The sequence below is a fragment of the Rhinatrema bivittatum genome, chromosome 5 (genome assembly GCF_901001135.1).
Source record: "Rhinatrema bivittatum chromosome 5, aRhiBiv1.1, whole genome shotgun sequence".
In the NCBI taxonomy this organism is placed as follows: domain Eukaryota; kingdom Metazoa; phylum Chordata; class Amphibia; order Gymnophiona; family Rhinatrematidae; genus Rhinatrema; species Rhinatrema bivittatum.
Window position 1 is genome coordinate 42,155,125 of NC_042619.1, and position 17,836 is coordinate 42,172,960.

Sequence of the window (17,836 nt, forward strand, 5' to 3'; positions counted from 1 at the left end):
TCACTAGCAGGTTTTCCCAAAACAATTTTGTTGATCCAAAATGCAAAAGCATTAACCATGGAAGGATCTTTCCCCCTCCCCATGGATATATTATTCTGTGACTATTATTAAACCAATAGTTATCTCTGGATAAACATTTATTCTGCATTAGTTAGGAGACCAAACCATGGCTCTTTATAAAGGTCTCTTCCTTTTATGTTGACACATTCCTTTCCGATGAAACATAGTAGTTATCTCATGGGTGTGCAGGTGCAGCTTTGAGACCAACAACAACTCGTGTCCATGAGAAATTAACCTTTTCAACTAAAAAGGCTTCATTTGAGGATCCTAGGGAAATTATTCTTGTAAAAACGTTATCAGATGAATCACACATGGACAAAAGCTTATAGGCTTTCAAAACTTCCCAGGCAAAAAAAACAGCAAAAAAAAAAAAAAAAAACTAGTCTCCAGAGAGTACGACAATTTAGCTTTGACTAATGATGAATCATAGAATGACCCTAGGCAAGGTTTAATAAAGCACCAGCGATGCATATCTACAGCCTAATGGATCATGCCCCTTCAAAGTAAACTTGCTCTTTTTTTTTTTTTTTTTTAAAGTATTGCTGTGCCGAACACTACATTTTTCTGCAAATAGGACCCAACTGGTCTTCTCACAAATATTGCACTGTACTGCAGCACACAGGAAGTGATCTGTATGGTTTTCACAGTCCATTTGTTTACCAATGTCTTTTAGCAGGAGGCAAATAGGGTTGTGTTTAGAATTGGATTTCCAACCCACAAGAGAAATGAAATACTGTAAAACATCTTTGCTATGCTATAGGGTACAATGGATTCAAGTGCAAAGGACAAGCCATGCCACACCACCCTTGCCTCCCACTTAAAACTGGAAAAAAATCAGGAACACGAAAACCTTAAAGCATGAGTATCATCTACAAGTTAGAAGTCAACACTAAGATTCACTAGAGAGCAGTGGTTCTCAACCCAGTCCTTGAGGGACTATCTGGCCACTCGGGTTTTCAGCACATCCAAAATGAATATATCTGCATATAAAGGAAGCCCTGCATGCTAATATATCTCAAGCATTTTCATTATTAATATCCTGGAAACCAGTGGCCAGATGGTCCATCAAAACTTGGCTTTTCCGCCAAGCCTTCTCAGATCCCCCTGATACACACTAGACGACTGAACAACCTTCATGAACAATGGATCTCTGTACTACCTTTAAGTACTTAATAAGAGCTACCCCTGATTCATCAATTGTTTATACTCTTTGTTTACTGCCTTCTTAGGCCTTTCTTTCCAGCTATCTATGCTTCCAAGTTTACTATCCTTGTTGAATGTAACTTTGCTCTTCCTGTTCAAACGTTTGTTTTTTTGTTACAGTTCCCCAATTCGATGTAAACCGATCTGATATGGTCATTTAACCATGAAGGTCGGTATAGAAAAGTGTTAAATAAATAAATAAATAACTAGGTTGAGAACCATTGCTACAGAGCACATACAACTGATTCTGAAGTGTAGCTCTCAACATTGAACCCTCTCACAGATCATCAAGCAAATAAATACAGCAGTACCAAGCATGACAGATCAAACCTTCTTTGTCAGAATTTCAAAGTTTGTGGGTTTTTTTTTTAATATGTGCTTGCTCAGCTTTTAATCACCTCTTACATGAGAAAATTTCTATGAGAGCAATTTCAAATCTTACTTGTTGGTTACTGCTTGCATAAACTCATCAAGAAGATCATCATATTTTTTGCCACGAACTCGTTTATGCTTCAGTCCAATGTAGAGTGGATCGTTAAGGAGATTCTGGAACAGAAATAATCATTACAATTTGGATTTATATGGACCCTTTCAAACAGGATCTCAACATGCTCTACAAGGTAACATTTCAGAAATATGCATGAATCAAAGACGTGTCAAAAGTTTGCATAAATTTGTTTATTCCTGGTTTTGAAACAAAATGGTAGAAGGGGATGAAACAGCTCCCTTATAAGGAAGGGCTCAACAGGTTAGGGCTCTTCAATCTGAAGAAGAGACAATTAAAGGGGATACGATTGAAGTTTATAAAATCATGAGTACCTGGTTAATAGGGAAAAGTTATTTAGTCTATCAAACAATGCTAGGAGCATAGGACATTCCAAGAAAGAAACTACTAGTAGATTTAAATCAATTTTTAAAAAGTATTATTTTTTGGACAAAAGATTAAGCTATGAAATTTGTTGCCAGAGTATACAGTCAAGGCTAGTAATAGAGCCAAGTTTAAAAAAAGATTTGGACAAGATTTTGGAAGACAAGTCCTCTAACCATTATTTAGCCAGAAAGCCTTAGAGGTCTCCACCTCCCTCTTATGGGAGCGAGCAATATGGAACTGGCTTTCCTAGTAGGCTTTGCTGGGTTCTTCCAAGTGACCCACACTGGCCACTGTCTTCTGGGCTCGATGGACCACTGATCTGTCTCAGCACAGCACCTCTTATGCTCTTACAAACAAAATCTGCATGCTAAACCTTCCTACAGGTTAACTAAAGTAATAGGAATTGCGTACACAGCATGCACACGCTGACTGCATGAATTTTCATGCCCTTCTTTATGAAGAAATCTAGATGTCGAAGGAACCAATCCACCCACCACTCAAGCTGCTAGATCTTTCAATACCCATCTACTGTGATCGGTTTTGATGGAATTGGAGGCTGCTTGATAGCCCAACATTGTTCCAAAGCTTCCATGCTACCCAAAAGATTTCCCTCCCCCACCCCAACACATACACGGATATGATCATATACGATGGCAATGTTCTTTCAGAAAAATAAATAAATAAATAAATAAATAAAAAGGATACCAGGTCGGGGCAAGTGGCAGCCTCTACCTTCCCCGCCAGCTGAAAAGGGGAAAAGGAAACAAGTTCAAAAAGGTTTCAGGTCAGTGACCTGGCAGAAAATCACCACTGCACACACTCACACACGCACATGTGGAACTTTCAATACAACACACAATTCTGGTTTCACTGCAATTTATGATTATTTCATGGGACATCCCCTCGGTAAGTAACCCGGCAGCACATCACTGAGTCCATCGCAATCTTAAGTGGCGATTTCTCCTAGCATGACGCTACATTTCATCTGACTTGTCCAAAAGAAAAGAAAGGCTTCCCCTGTTGCTGACCGCACCCAAAACGTGCAGAAGGCTGCACGCGCACTCGGCACCGACTTGTCCCCCGCGTAACGGAACGGAGGAGGAACGAGCGGATGTTGATGGTTTACGACTGCTTCGACTAAGTATCAAGGTGGTCCGCTTTCAGGCAAAGGTTTTCTAAATCGCGTAACTTACTGGTCTGTCAATGCGTCAGCCTATGGAGTCGCCTGGCTTTAGCAGAAGCATTGAACAGTACTGTAGGCAATCCCGCAGCCTCCGAGTCCATCATAGGAGATCACAGTAAATGGCTGCTGAAAGATCAACTGGAAACTTGGGGGGGGGGGGGGGGGGTAGTTTGGTTCAAATAATAAAATCGGCATCATTAAAGATTAGTTCTGCAGCATGTTCCCAGGCATGGAAAAGCTACAGCTGCAGCCCTATATTTGGCGATAGTAGCAGGGGAGTTTACTTGAATTCAATGGACATTTTGACCGACTTTCATAAACTAAGCTCTCTAAAATACAGCAAAGGTAGCTTGCTTCCCTTTCCTGGGTCAAATGATTGCTCTTTTCCTGTCTGTGGTTAATTAGAAACATCCAGGGATTTGCCCTCTACGTTTGTGTGAAAGGACACAGGGAGGATTAAGATCCTGAAATATTTTACTATCCTTAGAAATGTTCCGTTAAGAAGGTTCCATCTAGAAGATAAGTTAAGTGAACAGCTCATGAAGCAATCACTTCAGCTTCTGCTCAAATTCTATTACACAAATAAAAGAGTCAGGATTTTTACTGCATACATGGACAGACGTGCAATAATTCTCAGCAAACTAACACAATAATTCTTTCCACTGTTGCTTGATTAGAATACATTTACATTTATGTCAGTATTTCTCCAATCTACTGAAAAATGCTCAGGGCTGGTTGCAATATAACACTCATAATAAAACCAAGCGCCAACTCCCCCCTGTCCTCACCATCACACATTGCTCCTGCCACTATGATTTAGGGAACAAATAAATCTTTATATCCTTTCAGAAATGCCTTAATTCCTCTGCCTGTGGCAACTCAGCTGACAAGTTATTCCACAAGTGTGGCACTGCTGAGAAAAAAAACCCCCACAGAGCATGGGCCCTGGCATGCCACATCGATTGCAAAGATGGATTTATCAAACCACTATCCCACTGGGAACGGAAAAGGTGATCTGGATGGTATAAACATAGCTTTCAGGCCAAACAGGCCGGATCCACGTCAAGCTGAACTTTAAAAGCCAAAACCAAAGCTTCAAAATAGACTCACCGAACAATAGATAACCAGTGTAATTTCTGAAGGAAATTCCTTGCATTAGGAACAGGGACAAACTAAAAAGAAAAACTTCTGAACTTATTGATACTTATTCCTCACCCTTCCATCCAATGCTCTTGAACGATTTACAACAAACTAAAACACATTAAAACATATCATATGTTATTAAGAAAAATATCATCCCAGTTGCCTGTTTTGGCATCACTGATGAGCAATTTCATCCTTAAAAATCAGTTAAACCAGATAAATGATACTAGGAGCCATCTTCACTCACTATTCTTTTGAGTAGTCTGATAAAACCTGGGCTTAGCCACACCTCAATGACCCATGCAATGTGCGCTATGCTCCTTGCTATTATCACAGGAAAAGAACACCGAGATGGTTTAACGTGTCAGAATCACTGAACGGGAAAGCAGACTCATCCCTTGACTCCAGCTTGCAAAGACCCTGTAATAAGTGCGAGTGCTCTTTGCCTTTACTAGAGCTGCAGAGGACAGAGTATTCTGGACAGAATCAGCTTTATTATTTACAGGTAGAAAGGACTGCTTACCTTATCAGTTCTACATCATAAGTGACAGCGATAAATAGTCTTATCAGAGGAGCTGCCTTCTCCTCGTCCCCAGGGCCTCCCTGCACTCTTATTCCCTACTTAGGGAAATGCCCCGGGACCCAAATTCCCTTCTAGGCTATGTCTTAAGTTGGACCAGGCTAAATGCCTGGTCTTGGTCTTTTCCATGACTCCTGATGTATACTCCTTTACAGATCCTGAATTTTTCCTAGGTATTAAATCACTGGGGATATGGGAACAGAACAGGCAGATAAGGAGAAACTAAAATAGTTGACTGACCAATAATCCCTATTGGGAGGGTAATTTTGGAAAATGGAAAGGTCTGCAGGAGGGTTTTTTTTTTTAACCTGCAGACTTCCCACAAATTTTGGAAATGAAAGAACACATATACCTTTGCTTTGAAAATTCTCAAAAAGTATGCGCATAAAGTCCCCCACTGCATAACTTGTGTTTATGTATGGATTTACATGTATATATTTTAAAATTGAAAGTGTGTGTGTAAATCTGAAGTCTGCCCAAAGTCCAGTCCCTGGAACAGCAATTTTTATGCATGAAGAAAAGTTTGTGCAAAATAGACTTCTGCACATACATTTTGCATGCAAAGTCTGGCAAATTTTCTAACAAGCGCTCTGATGGAAATGCTTTCACCTTTTTGACAGGTCATGTGTAATCATCGGTCCACATGACCTGTCGGTACATAAGCATTTCCGCCAGAGCAGGTGTTATGAAAGTCCCTTCCAAATCTCTATTTTGAATGCCATTGGTATTTCTCTATAAGAAATTTTTATTGCACTTTGAATCCTCGACTTTTGTGGTTTACTTGTATGCATTTTGCAATTTGACTCTTATATTTTGGGTCATTTGCAAATTTTCTAACAAGCCATTCATGCGTATAAAGTATGTATATAAATAATTTGAAAAAAAATCAGGCCTAAGGAAGGCAATTTTCAAAGCCATTTCTGCAGGCAAACAGTGATTTATCTGGGTAAACTGGCAATTTAAAAACTGGCCTTCCTCAAAAGAGCTAAAACAAGGTGTGAACTTTTAGCTGCAATGGGAAAAGATGTTCTGAGGGCATATTTTGGGTGGGATCAGAATATGATGCACTGGGGGAGAATTTTTCAAAAGGATTTATTTGTGTAAAAGTAGCATATGTTGTAGCAATTTTCAAAAAACACTTATGAGCTTAAAGTGCATTTACGTGCGTAAAACTCGATTTTAATCATGTAAGTCTTTTTGAAAATTACCCCCACAGGCTGCATTTTCAAATCTAAATACATTATTTTTCATATAAATTCTAACTGCACAAAAATCAGGCACAAATGTCCCACAACAATTTTCAAAAGGAAAATACATACAGACATTTCCTTTCAAATTTGGTGCAAAGGCAACAGGTAAAAAGTACCCCCAGACTTTGCATCAAAGTGAACAGTCTGAAAATTGCCTCCATAATGGATAAGAGACAAGTATGGGACTTATTATTATTATAAATATGGGGTCATTTTTGTTTGTTCAAATAATTATTTGCCAAATTATAAACTGTGCCCCCTCCCCCAAACAAAAGTAATGCCTGCACTATAAGGTGGATTTTAAAACCCGCTCGCAGTTCCCGGTGCGCGCACATGGACGCTCCGATTTTATAACATGCACGCGTCGCTGTGTGCACATTATAAAATGTGATACCAGCGCACACGTGTGGGCGGGTCTCAACTCGCGCACGCAATGGAGTGATTTTTTTAAAAATATGCGCGGCGACACAATCAGCCTGTTCCCAGTTCCCTCCCAGTCCACTCCTTAATTGGAGGGAATTTTCCTATGCCCTCTACCTACTCTGCCTCCCTTTTCCCCTCTCCTCCCTGACCCCTAAAATCCCTCTTTTACCCTTTTTTTTTGTTTTCGAACTTACTTCATCTGAAGAAATGAGTTAAGTTCCGCATGCCAGCCAGCTGCCGGCGCACGCTGCCCAGGTCAGCACCCGCCCCCGCCCAGACCCCACCCCTTTTCTAAACCCCGACTCTTCCGCACGTATCGGTAGACACGCGCGTGGCCAGATCATTTAGAAAATGTGCTCGGTGCGAGCTCGGCCGGGCCACGCGCGTATCTGCCGGGATTTGTGTGGGCCGGTGTTTGAAAATTCAGCACTTAGGTACTAAAGACTAATTTCAGAGATAAACTTTGTTTCATTAAATGAGAAGACGGCAAACTCCTGTTATTAGCAGTATCTACGCCTGCAGCATGCATGCTGGCATGTGGCACGCAGACATTTCCAGCAGCATGCGCCTGCCGCTCAGCTCAAACCTTATTCCCAACTGCCAGCATGAGTATTTTCAAAATTCGCAAGCTGGCAATTCACGAATATGCTGTTTCGTAATGTGCGAGATCAGCTGAGTCAGGAACTGCCAGTCCACGAGTTTCTAAAAATGCTTCACAGCAGCCCAAGCCTTTTTACTGTGGCCTGACTTGAAGAGACCAGATGTGAATGTGTGGAGACAGGACATGAGCATGGAGGATCACATCCCATTCCTACTTTCCTTCCTACCACACAGACATTCTGGGTCTTAAGAACATAAGAACATGCCATACTGGGTCAGACCAAAGGTCCATCAAGCCCAGCATCCTGTTTCCAACAGTGGCCAATCCAGGCCATAAGAACCTGGCAAGTACCCAAAAACTAAATCTATTCCATGTTACCGTTGCTAGTAATAGCAGTGGCTATTTTCTAAGTCATCTTAATTAATAGCAGGTAATGGACTTCTCCTCCTCGCTGACAGCAATGCTGCTGTATTTTTGGTACTTGGCCAAAAAACTTTCAACACCTGCTCTAGCTCTTGTGGTAAATACTATAGTTTCCTCTGAAATATCCTTCTCCCATATGCCAAGTTGTGATGTTCTTGTGTCCTTAAGTGCAAGAGCCCGGCTCCAAAGACCGGTCAGATCAAGCAAGTGAGGTTACCTCGTTGTCTGTGCCAACATCCAGGAGGACCGGGAGACAGTGCTGTGGTTTAACGCCCCCACATGCTGTGTACAGGGCAAGCTTTCCAACCGGTATCCCCATGCCATAACTTCCTAGATCACCAAGGCCAAGAATGCGCTCTCCATCAGTCACTACTATTGCCTAGAAGTAAAGAAATAATGAGTCTGTAATGTGGCAAGATAATACAATTTTACTACTTTTTTTTTTTTACAAGTTTATTTACATCCACAATCAGAAAACTTAGCTGCAAAATAGCTAGCACACAATTCACTTTTCATTACATAATAGTCAGGGACCTTCATTTTTAGTTTATTTTTCCTGGGAATTTCAATGCTAAAACAAAAAACAACCAGTGGAAAAATGACTTATTATACATAGGAGAAAAATCAGGGGAAAATGCAGTTTTCCACTGATTTTTTTTTTTTTTTTTTTTGTTATAACATTGAAATTCCCAGGAAAAAGAAAAACAGTGGCCCTGATAATAGTACAACATATAAAAAGGTACAAATCTAATAAACCAGCCAAGTAATTAAGCGGCGCTCAAGAGACAGTTAAAGAGAAGATATTCAGGAACACTTGGGAAGCACACAGTACATGCAAATCCTTGCCACTGAGGAACTAAGGCTGGAAATCAAATGCTTAAGATTGGAGCTCAGGAATGTTTATGTTGATCTTCACCACCCCCTAAGGTGCAGAATGTGAGGAGGAGTGAAAATGGGCATGGTGAGTGGCTGTGTCCCGGTACAAGGGGGAGGGAGGGGAAAGAAAACGTTAAGTTTTGATGAACCGAGCATTGCTACTAATATGGTGTGTGTGTGTGTGTTATTCCATGCAAATTACAAACATCACCTCTCATTCACACCATCCAGTACCTTCCCGTTATTATTCTGGCACTTATCCAGCCCCCTAAAAGAAAGAGCGCTTTACAGATTGCCGTCTGGTGTGACGAGTTCCTGCCCCAGGCAGCTTATATTCCATAAGTGGGCTCCTGAGGCCACAAGGAATGTCAGTGGCAGAAGAAGTATTTGAACCCGCGCCTCTGGTCCCCAGTTCATTTATCTAAACCCCAGACCCTCTTAACATGCTGCGTTGGATGGGAGGCCGGTGTTGAAAGTTATACATGACGACGACTTTTGAATGGCGTGCGCTGAGAGGGAAGACAGGCGTTCGGCGTTGCGTATAAATTCTCACCGTTAAACTGTGCCTGGAGGGGGAGGGTCAGGCGGCGTTAGGTGTCATGTGTAATGGTCGCTGGTAGACCGTGAGTTAGTGGGTGGAAGGTAGGGACCAAAGAAATGGTGAACACTGAAGAAATACCACCAAGGAGCGAGAAGAATAAATCTCTCACATTAGCCAGGGCAATGAAAAAAAGGAAGGAAGGCACTGGGAATACACTTTACCGTATCCGAAATTGATTGTGTATGTGTGCACTTGCTTTTATGCTCGTATCACTGTAACCCGCCTCGAACTTTGGAGGGCGAGGGCTAAAAATAATTTTAAAATAAATAGTTTCTGTATCTGATTTTATTTTCACCTTTCAAGCATTTCAAAGCATGTGCTATAGGTATTTGTTTTAGTAACAGCGCAAACTATCCTCCATGACATGGAATTGTTTCATTTAGGTTTCTTGGTAAAATAAGAGTCCGGTTCTGGGAACTCGATGCCGTGCATCTGCCAAGTCTTCCATCAAATGGGCCCTGGTATAAGGTATTGCAGGCAATGCTCACTGTTTAAAGGTGTATTGGAAGGATAAAAGTACAGCTCCTCCAGGGTTGCTACTTCAAAAAAAAAAAAAAAAAAAATACTTTTACATCCTTATTCCTGCATCCCGTCACATCTGGATAAACCAGGCATGGATTTTAACTTCCCGTTTTTAAGTTTATGATAAAATTACCAGTCGGCAGCAGCAATCGCTACTGTGCCAGCTCCAAAAACACCGGGCCTGCTTCCCTCACAGTGGGAACAAATCCAGATCAAACAGAAAGAGGCAAGACAGGGAGCACAGACTCCAACGTTACAAAGATGAAATCGGTTCCAGCACTCCCAAACAATCTTTCAAGGTCTTCTGAGCACGTGATCTCCGATATCTCTGCTAGGAGTCCAAGCTGGAACCAGACATGTTTCTGGTATTTCTGCTGAGTAATAAAATAAAGAGCATTCACTCAATCTCCCAACTACAAAAATGTAAGAAGGGGACATTTTGATAAGAATTTCCAAGCGCGGGTGCAGGTTTGCTGCATTTGGGTTAGGTTTGCAGATCACTGCCCGACGATTCTGTTACTGCTGCTGCTGTATGGTAGCTGTGATGTCAGCACACCTCCCAGGCAGCAGTGACGTTTTATTTCACAAAACTCAGGAACCCTGCTCTGTTTTACTCAATATCTTTTTTTTTTTTTAAGTCATGCTGTACAATAATGTATGTTTTATTAAAAAATGATAAGACACCCCCCCCCCCACCAAAAAAAACAAACCAAAAACAAACTCCACTGACTTTGCAGAGCACTTTTAAAGGGAGGGTAGATTTCTTGCACCACCAAGCTCATTTTGCTTTGATCGGACAAAAGGAACACAGCTCTTGAAAGCAAGTCACAAACAGGGCAATTTTCAAAAGCACCCATATATAGTTCTACTGTTCAATGCACCCCTTGTTTCTATGTAAACCGGCATGATGTCACCTGTTCATGAATGCAGGTATATAAAAAAATCTAAATAAATAAATAAAATAAATATATGTATGAAGTCCACAGGGACTTGTTATCCATGAGGTTTGCACCAGTTTTCAAAGGGAAAGTACACGCATAGTTTTCCTTTGAAGATTGCCTAGGGAAAAAAATACCCGCAGAGATTTGCCTCTACTTCTTCTGCGGGTTATTTTTTCCCTGCAGAACACCTTGCATAGATTTTAAAATGAAAACTCTGCATGTTATTGCCCCCCTAGATGAAGAATTTAAAAATTGCCCCACTATATGACAAAGTTGCATTCATGCATTCAAATTCAGATCATGTGGATTATTCCAGTGAGGGAATAGAAAGTCACAAGCTAGCTTTAGTATCAAAGTAGCAATTTATGGGCTAAGTTGTTAATTTTATGGATGCCAAAATAAAGTTAATACTTGACAGAATGTCTATCTATTCCCTAAATATATATGCAATATATGAGACATTCTGGTCCAAGGATAATAGAGAATGATTTGTTTGCTGCCAAGCTAAAATACATTTAGTCTCAAAACAATTTATTTATTTATTTTTAACATTGACCCCCAATTCACCTGGGGAAAGGGAGGTTGTCACATTCAGAGGCTGCTGACCACTAGCCAACTCATTACAGCCTCTGGAAAAATGAACAGATTCATTATGGGGAGCAGGATTCGCCTGCGGGGCCAAAGGAATCACAAATAATCCACACAAAATTTGTGTTTCAAAATAAGAAAAAAGCATGTATTTAAAGTCCAGAAAAGGCGGAAAATCAACAAACAGCAGCTTCTTCGACAATTCACAAAATCTCCAAAGTTATCACTCACTTGGTTAGGAGCCTGAGAGGGAGAAGTTTCTGTTGAACACAGTCCAACAGAAACTCCTCCCTCTCAGGCTCCTAACCAAGGCCCTTTTATTCATTCAGGCCCCAGTGAAACACAGGAAACCTCTTTTAACCACACCTCTGGCTTCAAGCTTCCACAGGTAGATGGTCCCTAGTCTTCCAAGGTGACCTGTTGCCCTTACAAGAGAGATGGCACTACTCCCTCCAGCGGATCAGTACATCTAAACATGCTGTAACCCAGAACTCCTCAAAGACTAACTCCAGAACGTAACCATCATGGAACCATCTTTCATAACATCTCCAAATACATCCCCTTTGTGGGAAAGGACCCTCCTATTAATCACTCCTTAACTCACACCTTCCTGGAACTCCCCTTGCTGGAAGATTCTCTGTTAGTAAGAGCTAGAACCCCTTACATTTAAAAAAATATATATTTCCAGCACACTTCAGATGATTATTTGATACTGCAGGACCATTTCTCATTGTGCCACTTTGCTTTGGCTTTCAATACACCATTGTACTTAGAACATTCAGAGAAACCTACAAAGTCCTTACATGAATCAACAAGACTTTGGGAAGTCTTTTTCTAGATTTGTTAGAGACAAGGGTTGCTACCTCCATCTGCACTTGCACAATTATACTAATGTGCATAATATAAAAATCGTTATAGTCAAATTACAGGGTTAAATAGTTTGTTTGCTTTAATACCACTGCTAATGTACACAGCAAGATAAGTTACTCTTTTAAGAAAGCCCCTTCCCAAAATAATTTAACTCACATTTGAGCTCAAGAAGGTTACAGAATTTGCTCAAGGGCAAACAGGGTGGTGGAATTGAATTCTAATGTTTTTGCATCTATGGCAAAAAGCTTTTACATCAAGGTGCAGGGAGGACAATTTTTCAAAATCATTTACCCAGGTAAAGTTTTGCTTACCGTAAACAGCGTTTTCTGTAGATAGAAGGATGAATTAGCCATTACATGTGGGCCGACGTCATCCACAGCACCAAATGGACTTGGCAATCCAAGATAGTAGAACTTTGAGCTCAACTGAGCACATGTGGGAATTCCTGTGCAGTATTGCCTCGTGAGCTTTCTCAATCTGTATCAGAACTAAATCTAGCTATGGAACCAAGGCTCCAGGAAGGTAGGCAGGTATTCTATTGCTAATTCATCCTATCTATGCTGAACTAGCCATTACATGTCAAAACTCTCAAGCTTAGGGTTGCAGCAGAGCATTAACTTTGCAAGCAACCTGGACTCCACCGTAGAAAGTGGACTAAAATGAGAACAGATTATGCAAAATTCCTTGTCTAAATCTGTCAGTCTTTGAGCATTACCATATTTTAATGGGACTTGAAGATATAAACAGAAGACCACACTGCAGCTTTGCAGATATCTTCAATGGACACTTCGCGAAGGTGAGTGACTGAAGAGGCCACAGCTCTCATTTAAATGAGCTTCAACTGAGTCTGAGTAGTAATCCTGCTAAGATATAGCAGTGATGAATGCACTCAGCTGTCAATTAAACAGAATAAGCTTGACAACTGCGAATCCCAGTCTATTAGGGTTGAGGTATTCAAAAAGCTGCTTGGTTTGATGACGTGGCTGAGTTTGTTTCTTGAAATATGCCAAGGCCCGTTTACAATCCAAGGTATGGAGGACATTTTTGCCTTCATGAGCATGTGGTCTTGGAAAGAATGTAGGCAGTATGATGGATTGATTGATATGGAAGTTTGAGACAACCTCCAGTAGAAACTTGGAGTATGTTCATAGCGCTACACTGTTCTAAAAAAAATTGCACATTCCTCTTTTTACAACCATTCTGTGATACAGGACTTTATTAAGTTGAGATACCTTATTACGGAAGAAAATTCAGGTATCACACTTTGTGCTGGTATAGCTGAGACCCATCTATCAGGTGAGGCCATTTCCAATCTAGGAGCAATTGATGGATTTTTAAAAGTACATGTACTCTTGATGTTAAGTTTATTATGTGTATTTTTTTTTTTATGTATGTTAAACTGTAATCTACCTCAAACAGTTTGAGTAGAAAATAAATCTTTTAAAATAAATAAATACATAAGATAGTGGATGGGAACCTGGAGTTTGCCAAGTCTTCTAGTAGAGGTAACAGCAAGGAGAAAAATCACCTTCCATGTCAAAAACTTTAGAGAAGCAGATTCCAAAGGCTCAATGGGAGTCTTCATTATTTGAGGTAAAACTACCTTTAGATCCCATGGCACCAGAGGCTTTTGGACTAGGGGGTTTATATGCCATAAAAGCCTTTCAAAAAACAAGAGATTAAGGGCTGAGTGGAGATCAATTTGCTGTCCAGAGGAGTATGGTGGCAGCTATGCCACTGAGGTGTATTTGTATGGAAGATCTTAGTTTGATAGGTGAAGCAGGTACTGCAGTAGATGCTGAGACTCAAAGGAAAAAGGATCAAAACCATTCTATTAACATCATTTGGAATAATTCTTCCACTTGGAAGCATAGCTTTATTTTATATTCTACCTTTCGACACTTCAAAGCAGATTACATTCAGGTAATGTATGTATTTGACTTTCCCCAGAGATCTCTTTTCAGTCAACAGTTTTCCGGACTAAATTAATGTGAGTACAATTAATGGAGATCAGCCATTACCGAGCATTCAACATCCAAGGCTATTAGGTTGGGGCCGAGAGGTTCGAATGATAAAAAGTGTACCGTGTTCCTGAGATAACAGAGCAGGGCCTGCTCCCAGATGTATGGGAGGACTGGCTTTGGCTGGGCTGGTTGAGTGGTCTTTGGCCAACATCATTCTTTTTGTCTAGGCTTGGTGAAGACAGACTGTTGATGATGGTTCAGGAGATGTTACGGATGGTATTGCTGAGAAGACCGGTTGGGATGACAGCGAAAATAAGGTAGTTTATCAGGACAGAAGTGTTGTCTCAGATGGTTGTTCAAGGCATGTCAAAAAGGGATTGAGCTGCCACATTTTAGTCCTTTTATCTGCTCAACCATCTCCTGAAGCTTTTCTTCAAAGTGGTTATCTCTGAAACAGATGAGGTTTGCTAGCTTTTCATGAATGTCCTCCTGTATGCTGCTGGCTCAAAGTCATGTTATGTAATGTGCTCCAGTCGACGATGCAGACATTTATGAAACGGAATAAAAAACCTCAGTCTGAATGGAGGTGGTGGTGAAGCCCTCTTCTGTGCTCAAAAAACAGTTGAGGATAGCTTGAAGATCTTTCTTCAGGTTGGAGGAAAGGCTTCAGTTTTGGAGTCAGTCATGGATATACTGTTCCATATAGAATTGGTGAATTATAATGCGTGTAGTCAGCATATAAGCTTGAAATTTTTTCTTGCCAAAGTGATCTAGAAACTAGTGGTTTTTTCCTGGTGGTTAATTCGAATGAATCTGCATCTTCTTCACCTTTTCATAGCGGATTTGACTACCATTGAATGGTGCTATAACTGAACACCACCAAATCCTGGAGATTGTTGAACTCTGTACTTGCATGCCAGAAATGGGTGCTTCTCACATTTTCATCTGCAGAGCATTAAGAATGGCATGGACAAATAATGTCACTAGTTCAGATGGCTATTGAGAATTTGTAGAAGACACAGTAGTTAAAAATGGGTGTCTTTGTTGTTATGAACATGAACACCCAGGGCTATTCCCATCTTCTCGATGAACTTTGAGTATAAGAGGTCTTCCAGAGATAATGTACGGTCTTGTCAGCTCTAGCAGTAGGTCCGAGGGTATGCCAGTCGAATCATCATTCAAACACACCGGCACAGGATCATTCACCCAGAGGTGCAACAAAGATAAGGGCAAATCAGGCAATTCCTCTGTCAGGGGCAGAGGAGTTGTCCAGAGGTCCATTACCTCTAACCCTCTAGACTCCGCTGCAATGAATTGGGATGAAGAGGCAGCCTGAAGAATTGGTTCTGAGGAAGTGTTTAGCCATATGGGCAAAATCAGAACTCTACTAGATGGACTTGCTGACACTAGGTTCTGAAGAACAAGCTGAAGAGGATCCTCCGACTGCTTGAAAAGGGCGGCTATTTGATCCAGAGATTGATATGGCTTCTGGCCTGCAGGAGGTGATGGTACATCCTCTTCCATTACCAGGATTGGTTCCTGCATTTGGGACTGTGGTTGGCCAGAAGTAAGCAGAAGTATGGAACTAGAACTTCTTGCATTTGTGGCATATAAATGTAGATAAATAATATATAAATAAAATATAGGTCTTTGTGTTTCAAGTTGAAACCTTTCCATCATTAACAGAGGTGGAAGGAGTTACCCAGTCAACCTAGAATGGGGGCCCAAGGTTGTGTTGGTAGAGCAGTTTGTAGAATCAGCAGCTTTGATGAAGTAGACTGTTTTGATGATTTTTAAGACTTAGACTTGATTTGCTTCTATGAATAAAGTTCACATTAAGAAATCTGGTCAATGCTGTAATGATGGATGTGTCAAGTGCAGTACTGCTTCCTTCTCAGAATCAAAGTGCAGGGTTCTGGGCGCATCACAGAGTTGGAATACTAAAGATTCAGAATGCATCAACAGGGTGTGGTGTTTCATCTTCAGAACATCATACATCAAGTATGCAGATGCTGTGTGCACTTTGTTGCAGTCTGTGTTAAATATCCAGGTGACATCAAAGACCTTGATGCATCATGGTCCGATTGCTTCAATGCACTGTGCTTTGAATGCTTTGATGCATCGTGTGTCGATACATTGTGCACTGAGCATGGCGATGTGCCATGTGTCACGTGCTTCATAGCTTTGTGCATTGAAGGATCTTGTGTAGAGTGTCTTGACGCAGACTGTGCCACGTATGTTGATGCAGGTTGTGCCAAGGGCACCAACTTAGGTCGCACTGATGCTCCGTGATTAGAATGCTTATTTTTTTTCAATGTGGGCTCCAGAGGCTCCAGTGACTGGTTGAGCTTTTACATTGATGCAAGGCAGCCAACCAAACTCAATCCCCCCCTGAATCCAGCCCACACCGATGGGGAATCTTAGAAGAGACTCAGATCTTTTCCCACCGAGGCATGACGCTGCACTGGAGGAGGAGGATCTTCCATACGGTGCTCTCTAAAGCATTGAGAACACAGGGAAATTCACTCATATGCATAATAGATCTGTTGATTTATGCTCTGGGCCCAAACAGATGTAATAGCTTGTGGATGTCAAAGATATTGCCTTTTCATAGATACACCTTTTAAAATTGCTTACTGTCAGCTTTTTCTTTTGCGACACCTTGAGGAGGAAGGCCTCTAAGATAGGTAAAAAGTTATTTCCTCTTTCCTTTGTTTTATTTTTTGTTTTGGTAGTTCTGAAAAGTGCTTTTGTGAGGGCTGCTGAGGCAGCAAGGGAAAAAAACAAGTTTAGAAGAAAAAAATTGAATTTTGAGAAAACATTATGAGGAAATAGTGTATAAGTTCATGCAAGCGCTCGGACAAAAAATGACTGAGGAGGCTCATGTGGAAACACCTACATAGGAATTCCTGCACATGCTCAGTAGAGTTCAAAGCTCTATTTTCTTGGAGACACAAATCTATCACCCCACATGTAATGGCTAATTCAGCCTGCTTATTGATGGAAAAAAGTGGCTTGGCTGAAAACTGCTCTCTTCTGGCTGGCTAAAAGTATGGGTAGGCTTCCACAGCATATGGACTTTTAGCCACAAGAAAAAAAAAATATTCCTGTGGGCATGTTTAGGTCAAAAGATGAAAACAGCATGTGCACATTTGATTTTCAAAGGTACGTGCACTATTTTGCCCCGCTCATTTGTCCACAAAAATAACAGGCTGCTCAGTCCATTTATGGTTAACTAACAACTGTACATTATACTGCTCCCTCTGATAAATCTGTTTAATTAGTTGCATTTTTGGAAATATCCTACATATTTGTCTTTCCTAAAATTACCACAAAGTACGTACTGCAGCTAACAAAGCCTCATTTCAGTTGTCTCCTACCAGAGGCATGCACACAGGACTGGCATACAATGGTAATGGGAATATAAAAAAATAGGAGTCCACACTTTTGATCTTGATTTGTACAGTAAGATGCAAAATTCCCTTGTGCAGACATGAAAGATGCAGAAACAAGACATGCAGGCGCTTCTTATTAAAATCACATTAGTAGGCAAATGGTGTTTCTAATTTCAAATTTGACTTTTCAATACAGCTTTTTATCATAGTCTCTAAGCTTCCTTTTTCCATTATTATGATTGTTCAGCAGGGATTTCAGAACAATTTAAAATACCACAGTAGAACACAACTCGAGTCTGAAGCATAATAATGGAGAATATTTTTAATGTAACTGATTTAGAC

The 17,836-nt window shown here is 40.8% G+C and overlaps 1 protein-coding gene across 1 annotated transcript in view; it reads right to left on the reverse strand.

The window, feature by feature from the left end:
- ME3 (malic enzyme 3) overlaps window positions 1-17,836 on the reverse strand; it is a 289,196-nt gene that overhangs the window by 113,668 nt on the left and 157,692 nt on the right. Inside the window, exons 6-7 of the mRNA XM_029602267.1 lie at window positions 7,955-8,116; window positions 1,706-1,809 (exon numbers count right to left, since the gene is read on the reverse strand). Of these exons, the coding sequence (XP_029458127.1) occupies window positions 1,706-1,809; window positions 7,955-8,116 (266 nt within the window). The remainder of the gene's footprint in view (window positions 1-1,705; window positions 1,810-7,954; window positions 8,117-17,836) is intronic.